At 39.9% G+C, this 21,251-nt stretch overlaps 1 protein-coding gene across 8 annotated transcripts in view; it reads right to left on the bottom strand.

The window, feature by feature from the left end:
• Window positions 1-21,251, bottom strand: part of arap1 (ArfGAP with RhoGAP domain, ankyrin repeat and PH domain 1) — a 56,274-nt gene that overhangs the window by 25,633 nt on the left and 9,390 nt on the right. For 6 of the 8 annotated variants that reach the window (XM_020618157.1, XM_020618160.1, XM_020618161.1 and 3 more), the window contains exons 2-13: window positions 16,973-18,046; window positions 10,665-10,822; window positions 5,869-5,954; window positions 5,690-5,775; window positions 4,299-4,451; window positions 3,984-4,053; window positions 3,677-3,797; window positions 3,320-3,504; window positions 2,966-3,072; window positions 1,885-2,084; window positions 1,427-1,512; window positions 751-933 (exon numbers count right to left, since the gene is read on the bottom strand). In XM_020618157.1, coding sequence (XP_020473813.1) covers window positions 751-933; window positions 1,427-1,512; window positions 1,885-2,084; window positions 2,966-3,072; window positions 3,320-3,504; window positions 3,677-3,797; window positions 3,984-4,053; window positions 4,299-4,451; window positions 5,690-5,775; window positions 5,869-5,954; window positions 10,665-10,822; window positions 16,973-17,991 — 2,454 coding nt within the window. In that variant the 5' untranslated portion in view covers window positions 17,992-18,046. Of the gene's footprint in view, window positions 1-750; window positions 934-1,426; window positions 1,513-1,884; window positions 2,085-2,965; window positions 3,073-3,319; window positions 3,505-3,676; window positions 3,798-3,983; window positions 4,054-4,298; window positions 4,452-5,689; window positions 5,776-5,868; window positions 5,955-10,664; window positions 10,823-15,570; window positions 15,655-16,972; window positions 18,047-21,251 lie in introns of those variants that run through there. The other 2 variants (XM_020618159.1, XM_020618163.1) reach the window with 2 other exon arrangements.

The following is a 21,251-nucleotide window of genomic DNA, read 5'->3' as shown; positions in this document are numbered from 1 at the left end:
GACTTTGTGGAAAAAAGAAAAAAGAAATACAAAAAAAAAAAAAAAAAAAAAAGAGTTAACTCCATACTGCTACATTATTACCACTGATTCAGGAGATGTGAGAAAAGTGAATAGTCATGTTGCCTTAAAAATATTAAAAATCAAATGTGCATATTAACAACAACGTTAGGCTCTAGAAACTGTATTTACACCAATTGGCTCACTGATCTTTTTTGTTTTTTTTGGTTTCATAGGAGAAAATGATAGGCCAGTACAAGAACAAACACTAAAAGGACTAAAACACACTGAATGTTTTGTTAATTCTTTTTTCTTTGGGATTTTTGCCATTGTCTGAGGAGTAAGGGCGTGGATATGCAGTGTGTGTGTGTGTGTGTGTGTGTGTGTGTGTGTGTACATGCATAATTCATTCACAAAACTCATTCTGTGATCCTCTATGAGACATATACACACAGGCTGCTAAAAAGCCTTAAGGGATGCACTGTACTGAGACAACAGGAACAGTCAATACTGCATTTAGCAGCAAAGTCACAATGATGAGTTGAAAAGCCAATACAGTAGAAGTGGATTGCTAAACCAACCCTGTTAAGTGCCTCTAAATCCTCCCTGTGTACGAAAGCCTTTATTTCACAAGATATGCTGATTAACTCATAACTCTGATGGAATGTCAGATAGACAAAATAGAGAGTTCGGGTTCAAATGCAAACATGAGGGCAACACAGACTAAAGCAGTCAAAACTGAGTTATACTCACATTGTTCAGCTCTGTCTGGTGCCCAAACAGAGCGTGGTACTTCCTGTATTTGCCCTGGCGGTATTTGTTAGTGATGAAGCGCCGCCTCTCCTCAGTGCTGCTCGAGGGTGTCAAAGCTTCACTTGGTGGAACGTTGGCTGCCCAGAAACTGTTTACCTGCCCGTTGCCAAGCAACAGGAACACCTGCATCACAGGTAGGATTTTGGAGAAGTATTTTCACATTAGGAACGGTAGGAGGCACGTGTGGTCCACGTGTTGTGTTCTAACAACATACACTGCGCAGTTCATTAGGTATGCCTGTAAACTTTTTGTATTATTGCTTTCATTGCATTACACTGGACCAGGTTCTAATATTGTCAAACCCTACTGTGTGTGTAAAGGAATTCAGTGCAACTCATTACAACACCACCTCTCCTACAGCTTCAAATAATACCACAGAGTTCAATAAACGACTAACCCTGTAAGCATCACAATGATTAACTGCAGAGCCTCTGTACTAGACCATTTTAATTGATATACATGAACGTAATAAACTGGTACCTCAGTATGAATAAAACTGCATTTCTATGTGTGCTTAAATGAATTAGTCAAGAATAAGCAGTCTCTGTCCCTCTAGGATAACAAATATGGTTGCAACATCTTGTATGCTGGAGACATTTTCTGCATATTCGTGTACCTGTATAAGTTCCTCAGTCCAGACTTTCCTGTCCATCTTCAGACTTCGAACTTTTGAGATGCTAGGACCGAGTCCTCTGTGTTCTCCTGAGACAGACACATACACTTTGAAGACAAATTACATGCAGATCGTGTAACACTAGTGTGAAATTTTACAAGTTGGCTGCAACCACTAAAATATGAGGGTTTACACCAAGCTAACTGGTATTTGGCTTAAATTCCTATCAGTCATCGTAACACAGCAAAGGGGAAAAAATAAATAAATAAAACCAACATATTACATGTACAGTGTCATTCTAAACACAGTTTGAAGATGTATGATTATATGTAAACTTATGTAGACAAAAGGCTAAAAACAATTTCAAAGCTTTGTTCAACAGAATATATTCACTTTGACAAATGTACAAACAGGTGCACACACCAAAAACACATTAAATCCAAACCCACACACAAACAAACCTGCACATTGTTTACAGATCACCACACACAAGTTGACGCCTGCCCATTCTGGTTTAGGAGCCCCACAGTCGGCACAAAGACTGTTGCTAGGCTCTGCCCAGATGCGGTTCGCCACCTCGCAATTGGACAGCGCCTCACCTATGGCATTCAGCATGGCGGTCACCCACTGCTCTTTTAGCACCTCTGACTCTGCAATGAAACTGTGGAGAGAGACAAACACACGGCCAAGTGTTGGTGCCGACATGACAGTGACAGAGCTACCAAGTGACAGAAATGGCAAAGCCCTGTGTGTGTGTGTACTCACTCAGTAGTGACTCTTAAAGACTGGAAACTATAACACACACTCATGTCTGAACTCTTCCTCTTTTCATCTGCCTGACAAGTTGGCTCTGTCTGTCCCTAAAATACACGTACATACACTTCTCAAATGGTCTGTACAAAAGACATGCATCCAAAACACACACACTCTTGGTCCCCTTCCTGAAATATCTCCTCATATACCACACACACACACACACACACACACACACACACAACATGCAGCGAGACACAGAGATACAGTAAATGTACACTACAGACCAAGACACACACAGACACAAAGTCCAACTCTTATATAAATACACAAGCCTTTTCACATTTCCCCATCCTGTCAAGCTGAGCCCCTTGCACTGTCAGCCAAAGACCACATACACACACATATCACACCAACACATGCACTTGGTCACAGACATATCCTCCCTTTTCTTCACACACACACTCTCTCTCTCATACAAAAGGCTTTTCACATTCTCAGAAGATGTCCAGCTGAGGACCCTGAAGAAAGATAGATGGTAAAAGCTTTCAGGAAATCAACATGATCTCATTTCTATTAAGTATCTTAGCACTGAGACCAACTCAGCATTGACTTACAAGTACAAATGTTTATCTTTACACTTTAATCCTTTTGAGAAAACAGAAACCCATGGCTGAGATGAGAAAAAGAATAGTCAGTGTATAGACAGCATACTTCCAGCATGTGACATGGATACACGCAGCACATATCGAGATCAACAGTTTTGAGTTTAGCGTAAACATATAGTACCTAAATATGCGGTAAGGTGTGGTGAGATCAAAGTTACGGCGATCTGTGTCTTTAACATTTCCTACATTCATCTCAATGGATGTGATGCCAACTCCAATTCGAAAGTCCTGGAAGAAAAAAGGATACATCATTTCTGTTTTTATTTCCATTACTGATCAACAGATGCATTTTAATCGCTCAGTACAGCACTGTTGTTTTGTAGCAGCACTCATTTTCCTCTGTATAGCATCTTACAAAATAAAGAACAAAATATAGAGCAAACTAACAGATTGATTTGAAACGCAAGGTTTGTTCACGCTGCTGTGGTTTGTTCACGCTGCTCATCTCTGTAATAACACACAAAACGACTCTTACCTCAATGCTTTTGTAGAGGAAGACCTTATCTGCAGCAACAACGGTATAAAGTTTGGAACGTAACCCTTTGAGCTCCAGATAGCCCTTAAAGTCTGGAATCAGTGGTGAACCAGTGTTCATGGTGCTGCTCTGATGGCGCCACCTGGTGCAGTCATTTAGTACAGTCACCCAGTCATTTCTTTCAGCTGGAAAGGTGAGCACATGAATAAACGTGTCTAATAAAACATACATACATAAATGTATATGAACTAAATACAGGCATGAGACATATGGACAGGACATATCACAAACAGTAAAATAAATTAGCCTGGGTGTGTGCAAAGCACCTACACAGATGACCAGATAAATCAGACAGACCTTCACTTTCAGCCTTGAAGATAAAAGTTCGGTTATTTGTGGCGACATCAAACCTGTGCTCTCCCACACTGTACACATTAGTGATGAAGGCTGTTGAGATAATGCCCTTGGAATACACATCCTAAAAAAAGCAGAGTAACAACTTCTGTTAAACAGACCTGTATCCACCATTCAGATGTGTGTGTTTAACAGTCTATGTGGATGGGACAGCATGTTGACCCTGCCTACTGTATGTCTATTCTTGTGTTTCAATACATCAATGTGTGTAGGAGTGACCAGTGTGATTTTCCTGTATGTGTGTTTTTACCTTGTCACTGTCAAAGTATCTCAAATAGTCAGCATCCAGCTTTACCCATCGTCTCTGGTAATAAATGGCCCTGTGTAGGACACGCCACACACAAACACATGTACAAACATGTACAGTTAATTATTTTAGCATAATACAAGAAGAACTGGAATAGCTGCACTGCTTTAATAAGATGAGTAGTATTTTGATACATGGTGGCCAATTTATTTTATATTACTGTTTCAGTGCTTCACACAAAGCATGTTTGGCAGTTGATCTACTATTTAGCAGAGCCTCAGCCTGCGTGTGTGTGTGTTTATGTGTTGTCATTCACACCCCTGAGGTGAATTCTTGTCCAGCCAGCCCATCTTGATGACAGCGGCGTGCTGAGAGCATTGTTCTTTAGCAGCTGAAGCCAGTCTGCCGGTGTCGGGCAGGTAGACACTGCCCATCTGCTTGCTGAGACCCTCCTCCTGCCATAAGGTAGGACTATGAACGGACAGAAATATGGACGTACATTAACACACACATACTGACAATACAAAATTAACAAAAAGAAACCTGCAAATATGTTCGTATAATAATGTATACATTTTCTATACATATAAATCTACTATTAATTGTAATATGGGAGGTATTTCGAAGTGTCACTACCCATTTCAGTAGTAGTTTTCATCCATTCAGTCATAACAACTTAAAAATACAACTTCTAATCCTGTCACACACTCTTCTATAATAATATTGTCTTTGTTTAACCAATCAATCTCTAATGATTGTGTTGAAGCAAGACCAACAACATATCAGTCTTTTAGTAATCAAGAAAATACATAATGTACTGTACTAAATACTGTATGGCGTTACCATTTTCCACTGACTAGAGATACTGAACTGGAATCGATGTACTCAGTAAAGTGCATTTCTATTTAAATTACCTGATCTGACATATGTATTTCTCAGTGTGTTCAGTGTGTAATATAAGTAGTCACTATAATCTAACCCCATTCTACACCTCATATTTACAGTGTGATTTCAACCAATCAAGCTAATTGGCAATAAGCACAAACTAACAGTCTAATAATACACATTTAAAAAGACAAGAGTAAGTGAAAATATGCTAATTAAATTTCTGCTGGATGAGCCAAGCAACAGTGGCAATGATATGGAATGATAGTTGGCATAGTTTAGCAGAACCTGTCTTGCCACAAAATGAGTGTACCCCAGTGGCTCTGAATTGTCCACACCTTACCATACCAGGTAATGTATGTAAATGCATATACTAAAACAGCACAGGTAATAATTTGTAAATGACACAGATCAGTGGGCATTCCATAGGAGTCTGTAGCACAGTTTTACCTACTGCAGTGTGCAATGTGGCAGAACTCTACACCATACAGTATTACACAGATAAATATATTCAGACTTACAGCACTGACTAGTCAAGAACAAATTCTAGTCAACTGTAAGATGAACACATTTAACTTACAGTGAATAAAGGAACAGTAAATGCAACAGCCTGTTCCATATGAGCATGCACAAAAAAGCCTGAGAACAATTCGACTGGGTGAGCAAGATACTGTGCCTAAGCTATATGCGGATTACCAAAATCAGTAATGTATTGAAAACAAAGGCCAAATATACTGCATCTCTCTGGTTGCTCAGCAGTTGAACTACTGAACAATGTGTGTTTCTGTGTACGTGGTCTATTTGGGTGTTGATGCATGACTCACTCATCATCAGAATCCAACAGCTCATCATCACTGCACACGGAACTGTAGTGCCCCTTTGTCTGCCTGGGAACGTGCAGGGACATACCCTATTGGGGAAGACGGTCATCATTCATACTGTGCAGGAGGAGAGGAGGAAGAAGACATTAAAAGAAGGAAACATTTTCACTCACTCTACATACCCTGTCTGGTGTGTTCATGGGACGAGGGCCAGGGTAAAACAAGTCGGGATCCTCGTACTCAGAATTATCATCAAGAGAATCCAACCCTGAGGGAAGGAGCAGAAAATGAGAACAAATGAAGTGCAGCTCTACTTAGTGGAGGGATGTGATTTCCAGCAAAAGATTAAACAAAAAAACATACACACAGACAAAAACAAAGTGCAGACTATAAAGCCAGTCAGGATAGATGTAAAGAGGAAATAAATCCAGAAAATGAGCAATGCTGAAAATCCATTTTGAAGCCCACTTTATCTGGGTCACTTACAACTCATAGGTATACTCAACTCATTAACATTCCTTCTCACTAGAAAAGAATACAATGATGTGCTTGGTGAACAAGAACAGAAAAACTGTTCCCTTGAGCGTGTGAACATCCAAGCTGTGTGGCTCTCTCTCTCTCTCTCTCACTCACTTTTTCTTCCTATCCTCTCAGTGCTGGATCATCTGCCATCCTGGGATCTCTCAGTTTCCCCTGACTGTCAATGCCTCATTCAGGTATTTGGATCTGGATCTTCGTCCTCCAGGGCTCCTAGACTCATCTCTCTCTCTCTCTCTCTCTGTGTTCATATTGTACTCATCTCTTTCTCCTTATATGTGGTTGTTCATTTCTCCTATGCATGAGAATGATGTGCTTAGGTTTTGCCACTTTTGTGTTCATGTAGACCAGGGGTCTCCAACATGTCGCTTGTGAGCTACCAGTAGCTCACTACCCGATTCTGAGTAGCTCAGCTAAAGGTTCAGAGAGTATACAGTATGTAGCCTACAAAGCATGCATTGTAAAACTAAAAACATTAAACAGAACTTCGCTCAGTAAACCTGGGATCCAATCAAATACACAGATATCCCGCCCTCCTCTGGCACTGAATTATTTGCCAATCGCCTATCAATCCAATGAGTTACACTGTCAAGTTTGTTTGCGTCATTCAGTGATGTCAGCACCTAGTAGCCTAATATAAAACATGGAGCCCTCAGCCACTTTCATTTTTATTTTTTAAAAGTAGGTCTCCTAAAAAAAGTGAAACATTTTGAGCTTCATAAATGCAGATGTTAAGGTGGAAGTGTTGTATTGAATCGCATACAACTGTACAGGTGTACCTAATAAAGTGTAAGTTGAGTGATTGTAGTTGAACCCTAATAATTTCACCAGGACAGTTTGTTACAAGTTTTTCACTTTCTTGTCATGTTACTGATGTCATCATAAGACACTATATTAGTTCAAATGTTTACAAAGACTTTTAGCTTACCTGTTCATTAGAAACAGCTTCTGTACAGGTATGTGCCAAAAAATTAGAATATCGAGGGAAAGTCCATTTATTTCAATAATTTGTTTCAAAAAGTGAAACTTGTATGTTATATTCACTACACACAAAGTGAAATATTTCAAGCCTTTATTTGTTTCAATTTGATGATTATGGATTAAAGACAAAAAAAAACCCCAAATCCAGTATTTCACAAAATTAGAATACTTCATGTGACCAATAAAAAAAGGATCTTAAACACATGTTGGCCTTCTGAAAAGTGTGTTAATGTACTGCATTATGTCCTCAGTACTTTGTTGGGCCTCCTTTTGCATTAATTACTGCATCAAGGCGGCGTGGCATGGAGGCGATCAGCCTTTGACACAGTTGAGGTGTTATGGTAGCCCAAGTTGCTTTGACTGGCCTTCAGCTTGTCTGCATTTCGGGGTCTGTGTTCCCTCATCTTCCTCTTGACAATACCCCATAGATTTTCAATGAGGTTTAAGTCAGGTGAGTTTGCCGGCCAATCAAGTACAGTTATTCCATGGCTATTAAACCAGGTACTGGTAATTTTGGCTGTGTGGGCAGGTGCCAAATCCTGCTGGAAAATAAAATCTTCAGCTCGGCAGCGGGAAGCATGAAGTGCTCTAAAATTTCCTGCGTTGACTGTTAACTTGATAAAAGACAATGGATCCCCACCAGCAGATGACATGGCTCCCCAAACCATCACTGACTGTGGAAACTTCACACTGGACTTTAAGCAGCTTGACTTTTGTGCCTCTCCGGTCTTCCTCCAGACTCTGGGACCTTGATTTCCAAATGAAATGCAGAATATGCTTTCATCTGAAAACAGGACTTGGGACCATTGGGCAATAGACCAGTACTGTTTCTCCTTAGCCAAGCACAGACGTTTCTGACGTTGTTTTTGGTTCAGGAGTGGCTTGACGCATGGGATTCTACAGCTGTAGCCCATGTTATGCAGACGTCTGTATGTGGTGGTTCTTGATGCACTGACACCAGCCTCAGTCCACTCCTTATGAAGCTCCCCCAGATTTCTGAATCGCCCTTGCTTGACAATCCTCTCAAGGCTGCAGTCATCCCTGTCACTTTTGCACCTTTTCTGGCCACATTCTTCCCTTCTTCATAACACTCTGTTAATATACTTTGATACTGCACTCTGTGAGCATCCAGCTTCTTTTGCAATTGCCTTTTGAGACTTTTCCTCCTTATGGAGGGTGTCAATGATGGTCGTCTGCACAACCGTCAAGTCAGCAGTCTTCCCCATGATTCTGAAGCCTACTAAGCCAGACTGAGACAATTTCAAGGCTGAGGAAACCTTTGCAGGTGTTTTGCATTAATTAGCTGACTAGATTGGGACACAGGGAGCCTACAATGTTGAACTTTGTCATGATATTCTAATTTTGTGAAATACTGGATTTGGGTTTTTTTTTGTCTTTAATCCATAATCATCAAAATTGAAACAAATAAAGGCTTGAAATATTTCATTTTGTGTGCAGTGAACTAATATAACATACAAGTTTCACTTTTTGAAACAAATTATTGAAATAAATGGACTTTTCCTCGATATTCTAATTTTTTGACACATACCTGTACAGGTACTGTGTTGTCTAATCGTTGTGTAATAAATATACTTGATATCGTTATATTATCCCATGCGCTAGACTGAAATTTACCTCTTAATATTTATTTATTGTAGGCGCTCAACCAGAAAAGCTACATAGTTCTTAAGAGAGTCATACTGCACTCACAAATGGTACCTAGAGTAACCTAGAGCACCTAGTAGCACTCTCAGCTGTCCTTCCCAGACCATTTAGTTTCTGTGCTCACAAACATAGAATAACAAACCATCTCTAATCCAGATCCAGATAACTGAGTAACTAGTTTAATTAGTTCTGTACCTTTAGTTCTGTTAAGTTCAATTTTAGTTATGTAGCCCAATATCACAAATCGCAAATTAAAGAAGGAAACCTCATGAAGATCAGTAGAGAAGAGAATTGGCTGGTGAGAGTATATCAGGACTGTCTTTGATGTAAGAACTGCAAGTGTAATAAATTTAGGACAGTCTTAATAGGTCTATGGTATGAGCAAAAACTGATCAACCTTTGCATCTTTGACTTCTGTGGCAGGACACTAAAGATAATCTGTAAAGGTTTTTGTTTTAACCCTTGTCTAGATATAAGACAATAAAATCTAAATAGCTGCTGCAGACTATTTACAGATTATTTTTTTAGATAATAAAATGTCACAATATTTTCAAGTTGATTTTCAAGCTTATTGTTCTTCCAGTTAATCTCATATGTGAACTGTCTGTAAAATAAAGAAAAGGAAGCGTGTGGGTGATTGCAAAAGCATACAGAAGCTAATAACTTGAATATGATTTATATATTTTCACAAAACCTTTTAGGGTTAGTGTTAGGAGACTGGCATCATAACTCAAATATATCAAGGTCAACAATGAAGTGGGTGACTGTCTGGTGATGGTGGCAAAAAATAGGAAAATAAGGTACAGACTGGAAATAACCAGAAGAATGTCTGAACATGGTGACCACAATGATAGGAGACCCGCTCCTGTGTAGGTATGAAAGGTTCATTCTAAGCTAAAGAAAAGGCAACAAGTCTTATTTTCTGGTGACTACGCATTAATGAAAACATAATTAGGCATACCATAGCATGGCACTGCTTTTAGCCTTACACAATTGTGGCACATTACCGTCATGCCAGCAACTATTACTTGGCCTCTATGACTGACAGAGCATTGTTGCATGCTTTCAAACAGTTCTCGGTAGAACAATAATACAGGGATGGGCTCATCAAAACACTCCTGTACAGTGCCAATGTGGGGCAAAAATCTGCAGAGGATGCATGTAATGGTGGCACTTCTGATCTAAGCAGAAGATCTTCAATAAAACCACACAGGAAGACATGTTTGATTATAAATATCAGTACACAAGTAACATTACAATAACATAAGCATGCAAGTACTCAAGTGAAGCCTAATGCTAAAGCCTAAAATACATATTTGCAGCATAATTTTAATTTGTTTATATAGCACTTTACAACACTCAAGGGTGTTCAAAGTGCTTCACAGCAAAACATATAAAAATAAAAGCAGAACATAAGCACATATTTTAATTAAAATACTGTGCAGGCACTTTAGACTGTTTCCGGTCGCTTTTGATAAATCACTGAACTGTTTGGTCACAGGAGTAAAGAACTGCTGAGGAACTTTAAGGTTTGGATGGCAGACTGTATCAACTCTTAAACCTTAAGTGGAGCCAAGTTTGCAAACTAGCCTGACTGGATCCTGGGTTGTGTGCAAGGATAGGAACACTACGTGGCTTAAGGGTTAAGATACCGACCATGAAATACAATTTCAGGAGTTCAGATCCAGCCAGACACCTATGTTGTTTCTTGCCCTCATTTCTTTCTACTAAAGCAGTTTAATAAAGTCATAAAATCCTCATATTTTAATAGGTATTATATGCTGAATAGACTTACTGAACTCACGAGGAGGCTGGTAGATCCTAGGAGCCGGCTGAGTGTCAGGTTGACTTGATTTTTGTGCGTCTTGAGTTTGTGGTATCCTGATGCGAGGTAGAAGTGATGGGGTTTGGTCTTTCTGCATCTCATCAGTGACTGTCTTGGTGGGAGAGGGGCTGGCAAATAAAGGAGTACAGGACAGGTCAACAAAGGTTCGGAAATCAGGAGATGAGCCCTCAGACACCATGTTAATCTGAGATCAGGTGAAAATTCCAGACAGACGGGTGATTCTATACATCCTCTGTTGGCAAGAAAACCATTCTTCCTTTTACAACCCCCCTCCCTGTCTTCCTCCTTTTCATTCTGTAGTAAAAGCTATAAAGAGAAAAAAAAAAACTGAATCACTCTGCTGACAACTCTGGTAGCCAGACTGAGTCCACATTATCGGCTGTTGTTCTGGAGCATGCGTCTTCTTGCCGTCCCACTACTCTTATTAAATGCCAAGTTTTCTCTCTCTGCTTCTGGTTTTAGCAGCAAGACTGAACCTGCCTCACCTTATAACACAATCTCCATGTAAACACAGCATACCTCTGGATACTTGGTAAACAAACAATGCATTATACCAGCACAACACAAGCGTGCTGGTATAATGTTTTTACAGCATATTGTGGTGAAAAATTTGTGAGGTGAGACACTGATGTTGGATGAGAAGGCCTGGATTGCAGTCTCCGCTCTAATTCATCCCCAAAGGATTGAGGCCAGTCAGGTTCTTCCACACCAAACTCACTCATCCATGTCTTTATGGACCTTGCTTTGTGCAATGGTGTGTAGTCATGTTGGAACAGGAAGGGGCCATCCCCTAACTGTTCCCACAAAGTCAGGAGCATGAAATTGTCCAAAATGTCTTGGTATGCTGAGGCATTAGGAGTTCCTTTCATTGGAACTAAGGGACCAAGCCCAGCTCCTGAGAAACAACCCCGCATCATAATCCCGCCTCCACCAAACTTTACACTTGGCACAATGCAGTCAGACAAGTACCGTTCCCCTGCCAACTGCCAAACCCAGACTCGTCCATCGGATTGCCAGACAGTGCGATTCATCACTCCAGAGAACACATCTCCACTGCTCTAGAGTCAAGTGGCAGCCTGCTTTACACCGCTGAATCCGACGCTTTGCATTGCACTTGATGATGTAAGGCTTGGATGCAGCTGCTCGACCATGGAACCCCATTCCATGAAGCTCTCTACACACTGTTCTTGAGCTAATCTAAAGGCCACATGAAGTTTGGAGGTCTGTAGCTATTGACTCTGCAGAAGGTTGGTGACCTCTGTGCACTATGCATCTCAGCATCCGCTGACGCCGCTCTGTGATTTTACATGGCCTACCACTTCGTGGCTGAGTCATTCCCAATCACTTCCACTTTGTTATAATACCACTAACAGTTGACTGTGGAATATTTAGTAGTGAGGGAATTTCACAACTGGACTTATTGAACCGGTGGCATCCTATCACGGTGGAGTTCACTGAGCTCCTGAGAGCGACCCATTCTTTCACAAATGTTTGTAGAAGCGGTCTGCATGCCTAGGTGTTTGATTATATACACCTGTAACCATGGAAGTGGTTGGAACACCTGAATTCAATGATTTGGATGGGTGAGTGAATACTTTTGGCAATATAGTGTACATTAAATGCGCTCCCATATGAGTTCATACTGACACTTAGCTTGTACAGTGTACAGTACATACATATTTATCCAGCCATTCATTTCCAAATGATTCCTCAGAGTTGGGCTATGGTAGTGGTATGCTATGTATCTCACATGCACATCTCCCTAGCTACTTCCTACACTTCTGTCTGGGGGTCCAAAAGTTGTTCTCACTGCACAAATTAAAATCGTGATGTCAGCTGAAACAAGAACTGTGTAACTGTTTTCCCAATGCAACACACACACACAGGGACAACAGGGCTGGCATCGGAAGGAAATACACAACTGATGCAAACATTACCGCAGCTAATTTACTCATTTAATCCGCTGTTTATCCAAACATAAAAGGCAGGTGGTTTTGCATGTGAAAACAATGCACATCAACATAGTGTCTTAAATCTACAGATATGGTTCTTTATATTTACATCACTGTATTTTGGCTTATAGTATTTTCATGATCCAAAATTTTGTTAAAACACTGTTTACAAACACATAAGCTATAACTGTACATCATATACCTACACAATACAGAACATTTGCCTTGTTTATAGCTGATTTTCTTTCTTGCTATTCATACAGTAATGATATATGCACTCTGCTTTATTACTCTTTTTCCAAAGCTTACCGTTTATCATAAATACACATAAACTCCAAAACTGTGCAACTAATTAATTCATACACTTCAACAGCTTAAATAGTACACTATTGCCATACTGACGGGAAAGTTGAGAGTGAGTACACAGGCCCGGTTTCTTTCCAACCAGTATTGTGAAAGTTCCTCTTTATTCCTCCCTTTATCTGAATTTTGATCTCATTGCAGCTGCTTTGCTTGGAAAAGGCAGAAGCCATATGCCTATTAGTTACACAGCACAGTTAAATAGCATTGAGCTTGGAGAAATTTATTTTATTTAATTTACAAATAATCTGCACCATTCCTGGGTCAAACTGTAGTGAAAATCACTTAAGTCAAAATGGGAAAGAACCAGTGAGTGTATATAAATAGTGGACAAACCCACCATGACATCCCCCATTGGTTTTCTGAAGAGCAGCTTTGAAGCTCAAGCCTGGCTGCTGCCATACCGCTACTACTTCACTCATCCTCAAGTGGCCATTCAAGGAACTGCAAGTTTTAGCACCGCATTGGCTTCATTACTCAACCTTGGAGGTTGCCATTTGATTTATTCTTTCAAACATGCAGAACAATGACATCAACACACACATAATTACACAAATCCAACCAATGCTAATCCAGAATCAGTTTGCTTATACCTAGTACATGTTTGAATGGAGTAGGAAGAAGTCAGACTTATCCAGTCCTACCCCATAACATCATCTTATTCATGCATCATTGGCTGCAAGCAGTATCTCTACATAGGTAATTCTCTTCTTCACCAGACAAGTAATACACAGAAAATTTAAAACAGAGTGACAGAACTAGCACAATACGACAAGTCACAAAGCTCTAACAACAGCAGGAGTGCACCATCAACTTGGACCTGCTAGCTGTTTAATGAGTCTAAAAAAAAAAAAATTAAAAAAAAAAATTTTAAGTGGTCATACTGTCAGAAACGGCACGTGATGCTGCCGAAACGGTTTGGTGAACTTATTAAATGGCCAGACAAGGAAGTGATGAACAAAACCGTCTCTTTAATAAGAGAACTAATGTAAACAAAAAAACCATACAAGACACTGTGAAAACACAAAACTCACATGTCGGTATAACAGTCCAAGATCAGAGCCAGCAAACACATACATCAAGAGAATCCAAAACGCATTGTCCAAAGATAAGTCCGCTAAGCCAATACACATAAGCAGTCCGAATTTAAGAGGGCAAGGCAGAACAGAATAATCCAAGGAAACAGTCCGGGTCAGAAACACAAATACCAAAACCGAAGACAGTGCTGGAAAGTCAGAGCTGGGGTCTAGAACAATCTCAATCCTAAATAAAGGTGCAAACAGGTGCAAACAATAACGAAGCAGGTGAAACTAATGTGAGTGATGAAGAACGTAAAAAGACCAAAACAAAGGTGAAACAAAAACAGGAAGTAACGTCTAAATAAAGGCCGGACGGGAAACAGCAGAACCGAACCATCAACAAAATAATGTACATTAGCTGTCAAAACCATATATTGTATAACACTTCAACAATATACAAGGTTTAGATGAACAGGACATGATGTGGACCATGGTGTGGCCCTTGTGGACAAATTACACTGAATCTTTATGCACACACTTTTGAGACCGCTTTAAATTAAATGTGTGATTCTAAATATAAAAGCTAGTCATTATCTTTGTTAAATAAAAAAACAAAAAAAGGACCAACAATTACAGGAAACTGACCCATTGACAAAGTTCCTCCTTTTTTTCCAGAAGAAGAGTACTGAGAAGGGGGCCGCTAGCTAGATGCTATATTTAACCTGCTCGCTGTCACAGATGACAATAGGCTGACAATGAGTACTCATTTCTCCTCACACATAAAGTACATGTATTATAATTATTCTACATTTTAACCCCAAGATCACCTAAAAATGGCTAATGGACACACAAGTTATGGTGCAGACAGATGAGTTAAGCTAGCCTGTGTGTTAACTGCACGGTGTGCCTGTCATTTTAAATACAAGGACAACACATCAGGTTGTCAGAAATGAATACTGCAGCAAGGTAATCCATGCTTTCACTCACAGTCTATGTTCATAACTCTTTTGTATAAAAACAGTCAGGATGTTATTGCTGATGGGGAATGCAGTGAAGCTAAAGGCACATTTTTATCTTCTTAGAAACAACTGCTCTCAAGCAAGTCAAGGATGCCTTTGCAAAATTCCATCTTGCTAGTTTTCTATTCTTCACAGACATACTGGTACCACACCCATACCAATGTTCTCTAACCCTGCACAGCCCCAGGACAGAGCAGGATATCTACTGTTTCCCACAGCATCATTTATAAAAAACATTAACTACCTTACTCTGGTCATGATAAAATAAACTAATGTAAACACAATAAAAGTCTCACTAGTAGCACCAAATTTTCTATTCACTAAAATATGTGTAACACAGCAACAACACAGCGTAAAAAATGAACAAAGAAAGAAAGACAGTCTTCCTCGTTAGAAACCGTAACACAAACCAGAGGGAGGAGGAAGAGAAGAAGAGCATGCATGCTAAAGACAAGTAGAGACAGAGAAGGGACGTGTAGAGATACGATATGTATAGTTATATTACCTGTACAGACACGTTAAAAAGGAGTCCACTGGCTAGTGATACAACAATCTTAAACAAACACACGCACAATAGGAGAGGAGAAAAAAAGTAGGAGGAAATAACCAGCTAAACAGAAGATGGGAGGAGGCAAAAAGGCAGAGTGACAAGGAAACAAGACAGTGAGCGACAACAATGTGTAGGAACATATGTTGGTAGAGGCTATACAAAGTCTGAACGTAGCTCCTGGTAATAAATCATTTTGTTTTTCTAACTTTATTTAGCACTCTCTCTTTCTCCCTGTCATTCATGGAGGCTAATGAGGAATTTAAACTGTCCTATGTTGTTATCCATTGTAACTTCCTCCCTCTCTCTATTGTTAGTTTCCCTTTAAAATACAAAGAACATACATACATTACTCATAAGAGAAGTACCCCAAAGTCGAGGCAAGGTTTAAGTTTCTTTTTCTTTAAATGGTGACAGAACACAGAGGAAAAAGGAAGAGCTCCAAATCTTGTACACTACTGCCACAACGTACAATAAAAGACCAACAGGATTATTAGTAAACAAAAAATATTATTTTCCCTATAACTGCTGTTAAAGACAATGTGCAGCCTCTTAAAAACACAAAGTGCTTTATACATAACCACAATTGTGCAAACATAAATGCACACAAATGATTATTCAAAACAACCAACAATACTACCTGTGAAAAACATTTAAACTATACAAAAAACAGGAATATACATTAGTCATGAAACCGTCTCTACAATCTTTGAAACAGACAGTCAGTTGGTCAGGTACGAGCAACCACAAGACAGACTGCATGCAGCTTCACAGATAGGCTCAGTCTGCTGATGGATGCACAGTCAACAGGCCTTGTTCAAATGGGCCTTTGAACTTCAGGTCCACCCAGACACTGAATGTGCTTCAGCCTTTCAGTTTCAGGAAGTGTCTAATTTCTATTCGAGGAAGTGCTGAGAAGTCACCAGTAAATTTTTTTTCTACTACTGAATTTGACAGGAGATACATTTACCATCTTGTCCACTAGATGACAGCACCACCCTCTAAAACCAAATACAATTTCACACAGGTGAAATTCTTGACAAGTTCTCAGTTAAAACATTTATCTCAACACACACAAACCAGTGAGTGACCACCATTTATCTTTGAGGCTGCTATATAAAAAGGAAAGTTGACACACTTAGATGAACTGCACATTACTAAAACTCACTCCTTAAATAGTCCTCCACCTGAAGTCAATACACATATAGTACATTGTTGGTGTGAAAAGCCAAAATCCTAGGCCTCATCCACAGAGACCAAGGGATGGGCTTAAAAACCAAGAATGCTAAAAGACAGCCAACTAGTGAACTGTAAACACCCATAAAACCTACATTAACATCCATTAAAACAACAGTCATACCTGTCTCTTCTGGGAGAAGGAAGCCGCTGTGGAAGCGGTGGTGGACCTTTAGGGCCTCCCCCTACTTTTGGCGGGAGAGGTGGAGGATTTCTGTCATCACTGATGCAGGAAATGGGAGAGATGGGTGAGATTTTTATTCCTCCATCACTACACAAATGTTGGGTGGGTGGCTGAATAGGTAATGTCTGAGGCCGAGTTTGGGTGGGGGTATGGGTAGGTGTTGAACACATGGATGCAGATCTTTTCTGTACATCTGGGGCTTTACCCGCATGTCTGTCCTCTTTAGGGGAGACAGGGATCTGAGGATGAGGTGAGAGCCTCAGAGCAGAGGTGAAGCGCTGTGGAGGGCAGTTAGGCATGCTTCGGGGAGGGACAGGGGGTAAAAAGGCATCGGGGGTCTGAGAGACAAGGAGGGAAGAGGGGCAGTCCACTGGAGCACTTGAGCGAAACCTAGTCCTCTCTTTAGCCAAAGGGCTTTCCCTCTCTCCGTCTATTCCTCCATTCCTCTCTTCCTCCTTTCCCCGCCTGGGTGCTGTTGGTCTTTGTGCAGATACTGAATTCTCCTCTCTTCCACCACTTTCTCCTCTCATTCTGAACACCTGTCTCTCCCTGGGGACTGGTTTCTGTCTTTCCCTGGGTGTAGGTCTCATTGACTCTCCATCGCTTTTCTCCCTTTGCTTACCAGGTTCTTCATGCACTGTGACAGGTACAGGTCTCTCTCTCTGCAACTCTTTAGTATGGCCCGTTTCCTCTGATGTCTGCTCTCTCTCAGACCATAGAAGGTGAGAGTGAGTGTCAGACTGTGTCTCACGATTACCATGCGTTTTGTTCAGGCTGGTCAGGATGCGTCTCTGGTGACCCGGCAGAGTGATGCCCATCCGTTCCAGCTGATCTGGCGTGAGGCTGTGGCACTGTCGTAACGTTGTCAGCCCAGCGCTTTGAAATGCTTCCGAATATTGCTCCAGACGAAGCACACATAACCAATCCCACACATTCGTAAAAGATTCAGACTGAGACATGACTGATGAATGTGAGGGCAAGTCCAGATTTTTAACACATCAGATCATGGTTTACCTATGGAAGAAAAAAAAAAAAAAAAACATTTACAATGTAAGAAAAAGCACTACATGCATTCAAGAAAATGATCTGCATCACACAGGGTGTTCCAGAGGAACAAGTAAAAAAGCATGTATCAGCACAAAGAAAAGATTTATTTTTTCCCCAATTTAAGTTTGTAGTTTAGTTCCTAAAATCTGTCTAGTTATAGACCAGATTATGAGTAACACTTCCTACATATTGCACTATTTTGAGAAATCTTGCATTGGGTAATTCGTTATGGCAGCAAAGTGTAGCAATAATTTTACTTCCTGAAAGACAGAAATAATTATTATTAATAATCAAGATTGCGATGGTATCAGTCTGAGAGTGGGTCATTTTTAAACACGATAAACAACTGTTTCTGACTGACTTTTACCTCAGTAAAAGAGGTAGATATATTAATGCCTCACCAGTAAGATCCCCTAGTCTTTAGTCATTTTGATAAGCACTGTCAATTTGGTGGCGATGCACAGCTTGAACACAGAACAAAATGTGGACTCTGAATCATGGCTCAGGTCAGATCATATTTTATTACAGTATGACTTAGAAAGACCGCCATTACTGTAGATCTGTGTTCATTTTCTAAAGTATAGCTCACATACAAGACTTCCTTCCTGGACAAACAAGGAACTGCATATACAGTACTTGGCATCAAGAGTAATGCTTTTGAACAGCCAACACGCAGTCAGTATTGCAGCACTATCACACAAGAGGCCACTATGGGAGGAAGTGTAACTGGCTCAACACATATTGGCAAACAGCACATTCACACAGACTCACTCAATTTCAGAACATCTCTCAAACACACACTCAAATGCTGCATAAATGGATTCAATACCAGCTTCAATTAGCACTCTCTTTACATAGAATCCCCTCTAGGTTTTGTTCTTCTAATGTAGGATATGAATCACATACATCATGACTGTCTAAGCCTAAGGACTTCTTTTTGAAGTTTTCACATGCCAACCAGTAACAATGCCAGGCCTTCTGAACAACTAAATGCGTGCCAGCTCCCAGCATTCACGTGATGCAAAGCTGCGTCATCGTAGGCAACAGCTCAGTAATGGGGTTGTGAAAACAAGCAAAAATGAATTCTGAAGTGTGGACCATACCTCCAAAAGGTATTTTGTTGCTGTCATCATCAGTAATCAAACACCTACTGCATTTATCTCCCTGCCTTGTATATTTGGCCACAGGGGAAGTTGCTGCCACAAAGTCTTTCCTCAACACGTACACGCAGTGCAATGTGATACTGAAAACTAGTGTTAGAGTACTCGAAAGTGGTATTGGTGTCATACTGGAATCAAAACAAATAAATAAAGATTTGTATTAATCCCACCAGGGGCAACTGGGTCAGCTGTTACAGTAAAATACACACACACACACACACACACACACACACACACACACACAGCACATAAAAACAATGTTAAGTGACACTGGGAGGATAAAGATGGGGAAACCTGTAAAGCAAGCACAAATATATACGACATGGAAAACCCTGAAGGCAGCAAAGCCATCTCATGAGGTGAAGCCAAAATACTTGTCACTTCCCTGAGTTATATTGATAACAACAGATTTAAGTCGCTTTGCTTCACCCCAGTGATCCTTGAGCGGATTTTAACAATACTGTTCAAGCTGTTTCCTACTTTCACAGTCAAACTTTGAAATCAGTAAATAAAAGAGAAAGAGATGACACACTCCATAAAAGACTGATAAAACAGCCAAGAATAGCAGGAGAGTCAGGGAATAGAGTAATTTAAGGAAAAGGTGCGGTTAATCGACCGCATTTTATTCGGTCTTGTCTAGGTCTTAGACGAAGAAGACTTGTGATTTTATTTCAAGCCCACGACTGATCGTCAATGTGATCAAACAACCGATTGGATATTTCTCTGTACCGTCGGTATATACCTACTATAGTAGTTACACCCAGAGAGGGGTAATCTCTTAATGACGACTGCAAAAAGAAAGAAGCTATAACCAATCTAGCCTATTTTAGAACTAAAGATTTTGCTAACCTAGCTTACAATGATACTAATGTACTGTGTTAAGTTGCGTTAGCCTGAGACGACCTTGCTAAGTTTTTTGAAAGGATATTCACAAACTGTGAGCTCCCGGATCAATAAGTCATAGTGAAACGTTGTTAAAACATAAACAGCGCCTCTTTCCAACTGTATTAAAGTAGAAAACAAGCTTCAACCCAATTTTCATCCAAACGAGTCGCTCTCAGACCTTTGCGCACACACCGAACACCGGTCTCTGTGCAGTCAGCTGTGAAATGAGTGCGCAGGGACCGTATGCAAAGTGCAACACCTAAAATATTTAATAACCTAACTTCTCTTTTATATGGTATAGTACAATCAGATTCAGTTCAACTATCAGTGGTCTCCTGCTGTTTAGGAAGAATATTCGCATCTAAACCACAGTTTAGACGCGAATTAAAAATGTAACATCCATTGCCCTGTACTACATTTCATTTGATTAGTGTAATCTACACATATAAAGATGCCATTGGCTATTTTCTTTGATTTGATTTATTCTTTCAAGCATATACAACAGTTGATATACCAACACACCTTTTTACACACAACCCAATATCAATTTGCTTATACCTAGTACATGCTTGAATGGAGTAGGAAGAAGTCAGACTTATCTAGTCCTACCCCATGACATCATCTTACCATCATTGGTTTGCAAGCAATAAATGATTCACTTCTACACACACACACACACATTATACTAAGAAAGAATAACAGTGTTAACATTCTTACATCACCCAAGTGATACAAAATATACACCACACCCACAATAGTCCATGTAATTAATCATTGAGCCTATTCTTGCATATATCGTTAATTACGAGTATCTTTTGCAAGAAATTTTCTTAATGAAGACAGAAGATCAGGCAAAATTACATTCAAGTTTTAATAGAGCCCGTTACACAGTAATTAAAGTAACTATAATCAAGGGCTTGACTGTAGACACTGATATTCAGTTGGTAGTAAATGTATGCTTAGCATCTGCTTATTAATAAAAACCTGCACTTTCTGTCTTCAGAAATAGGACAGACATCTTTACCTACCTATCTTAATGTTCATTAGCATAATATATTGTGGGGTTTGTCACCATTAAATTAAAATATTAAAGATTAGATTCCATTATAATACAATTTTAATTAATA

This window comes from Monopterus albus, unplaced genomic scaffold (genome assembly GCF_001952655.1).
Source record: "Monopterus albus unplaced genomic scaffold, M_albus_1.0 scaffold202.1, whole genome shotgun sequence".
NCBI lineage: Eukaryota > Metazoa > Chordata > Actinopteri > Synbranchiformes > Synbranchidae > Monopterus > Monopterus albus.
This window is presented reverse-complemented; position numbering and strand designations above follow the sequence as displayed.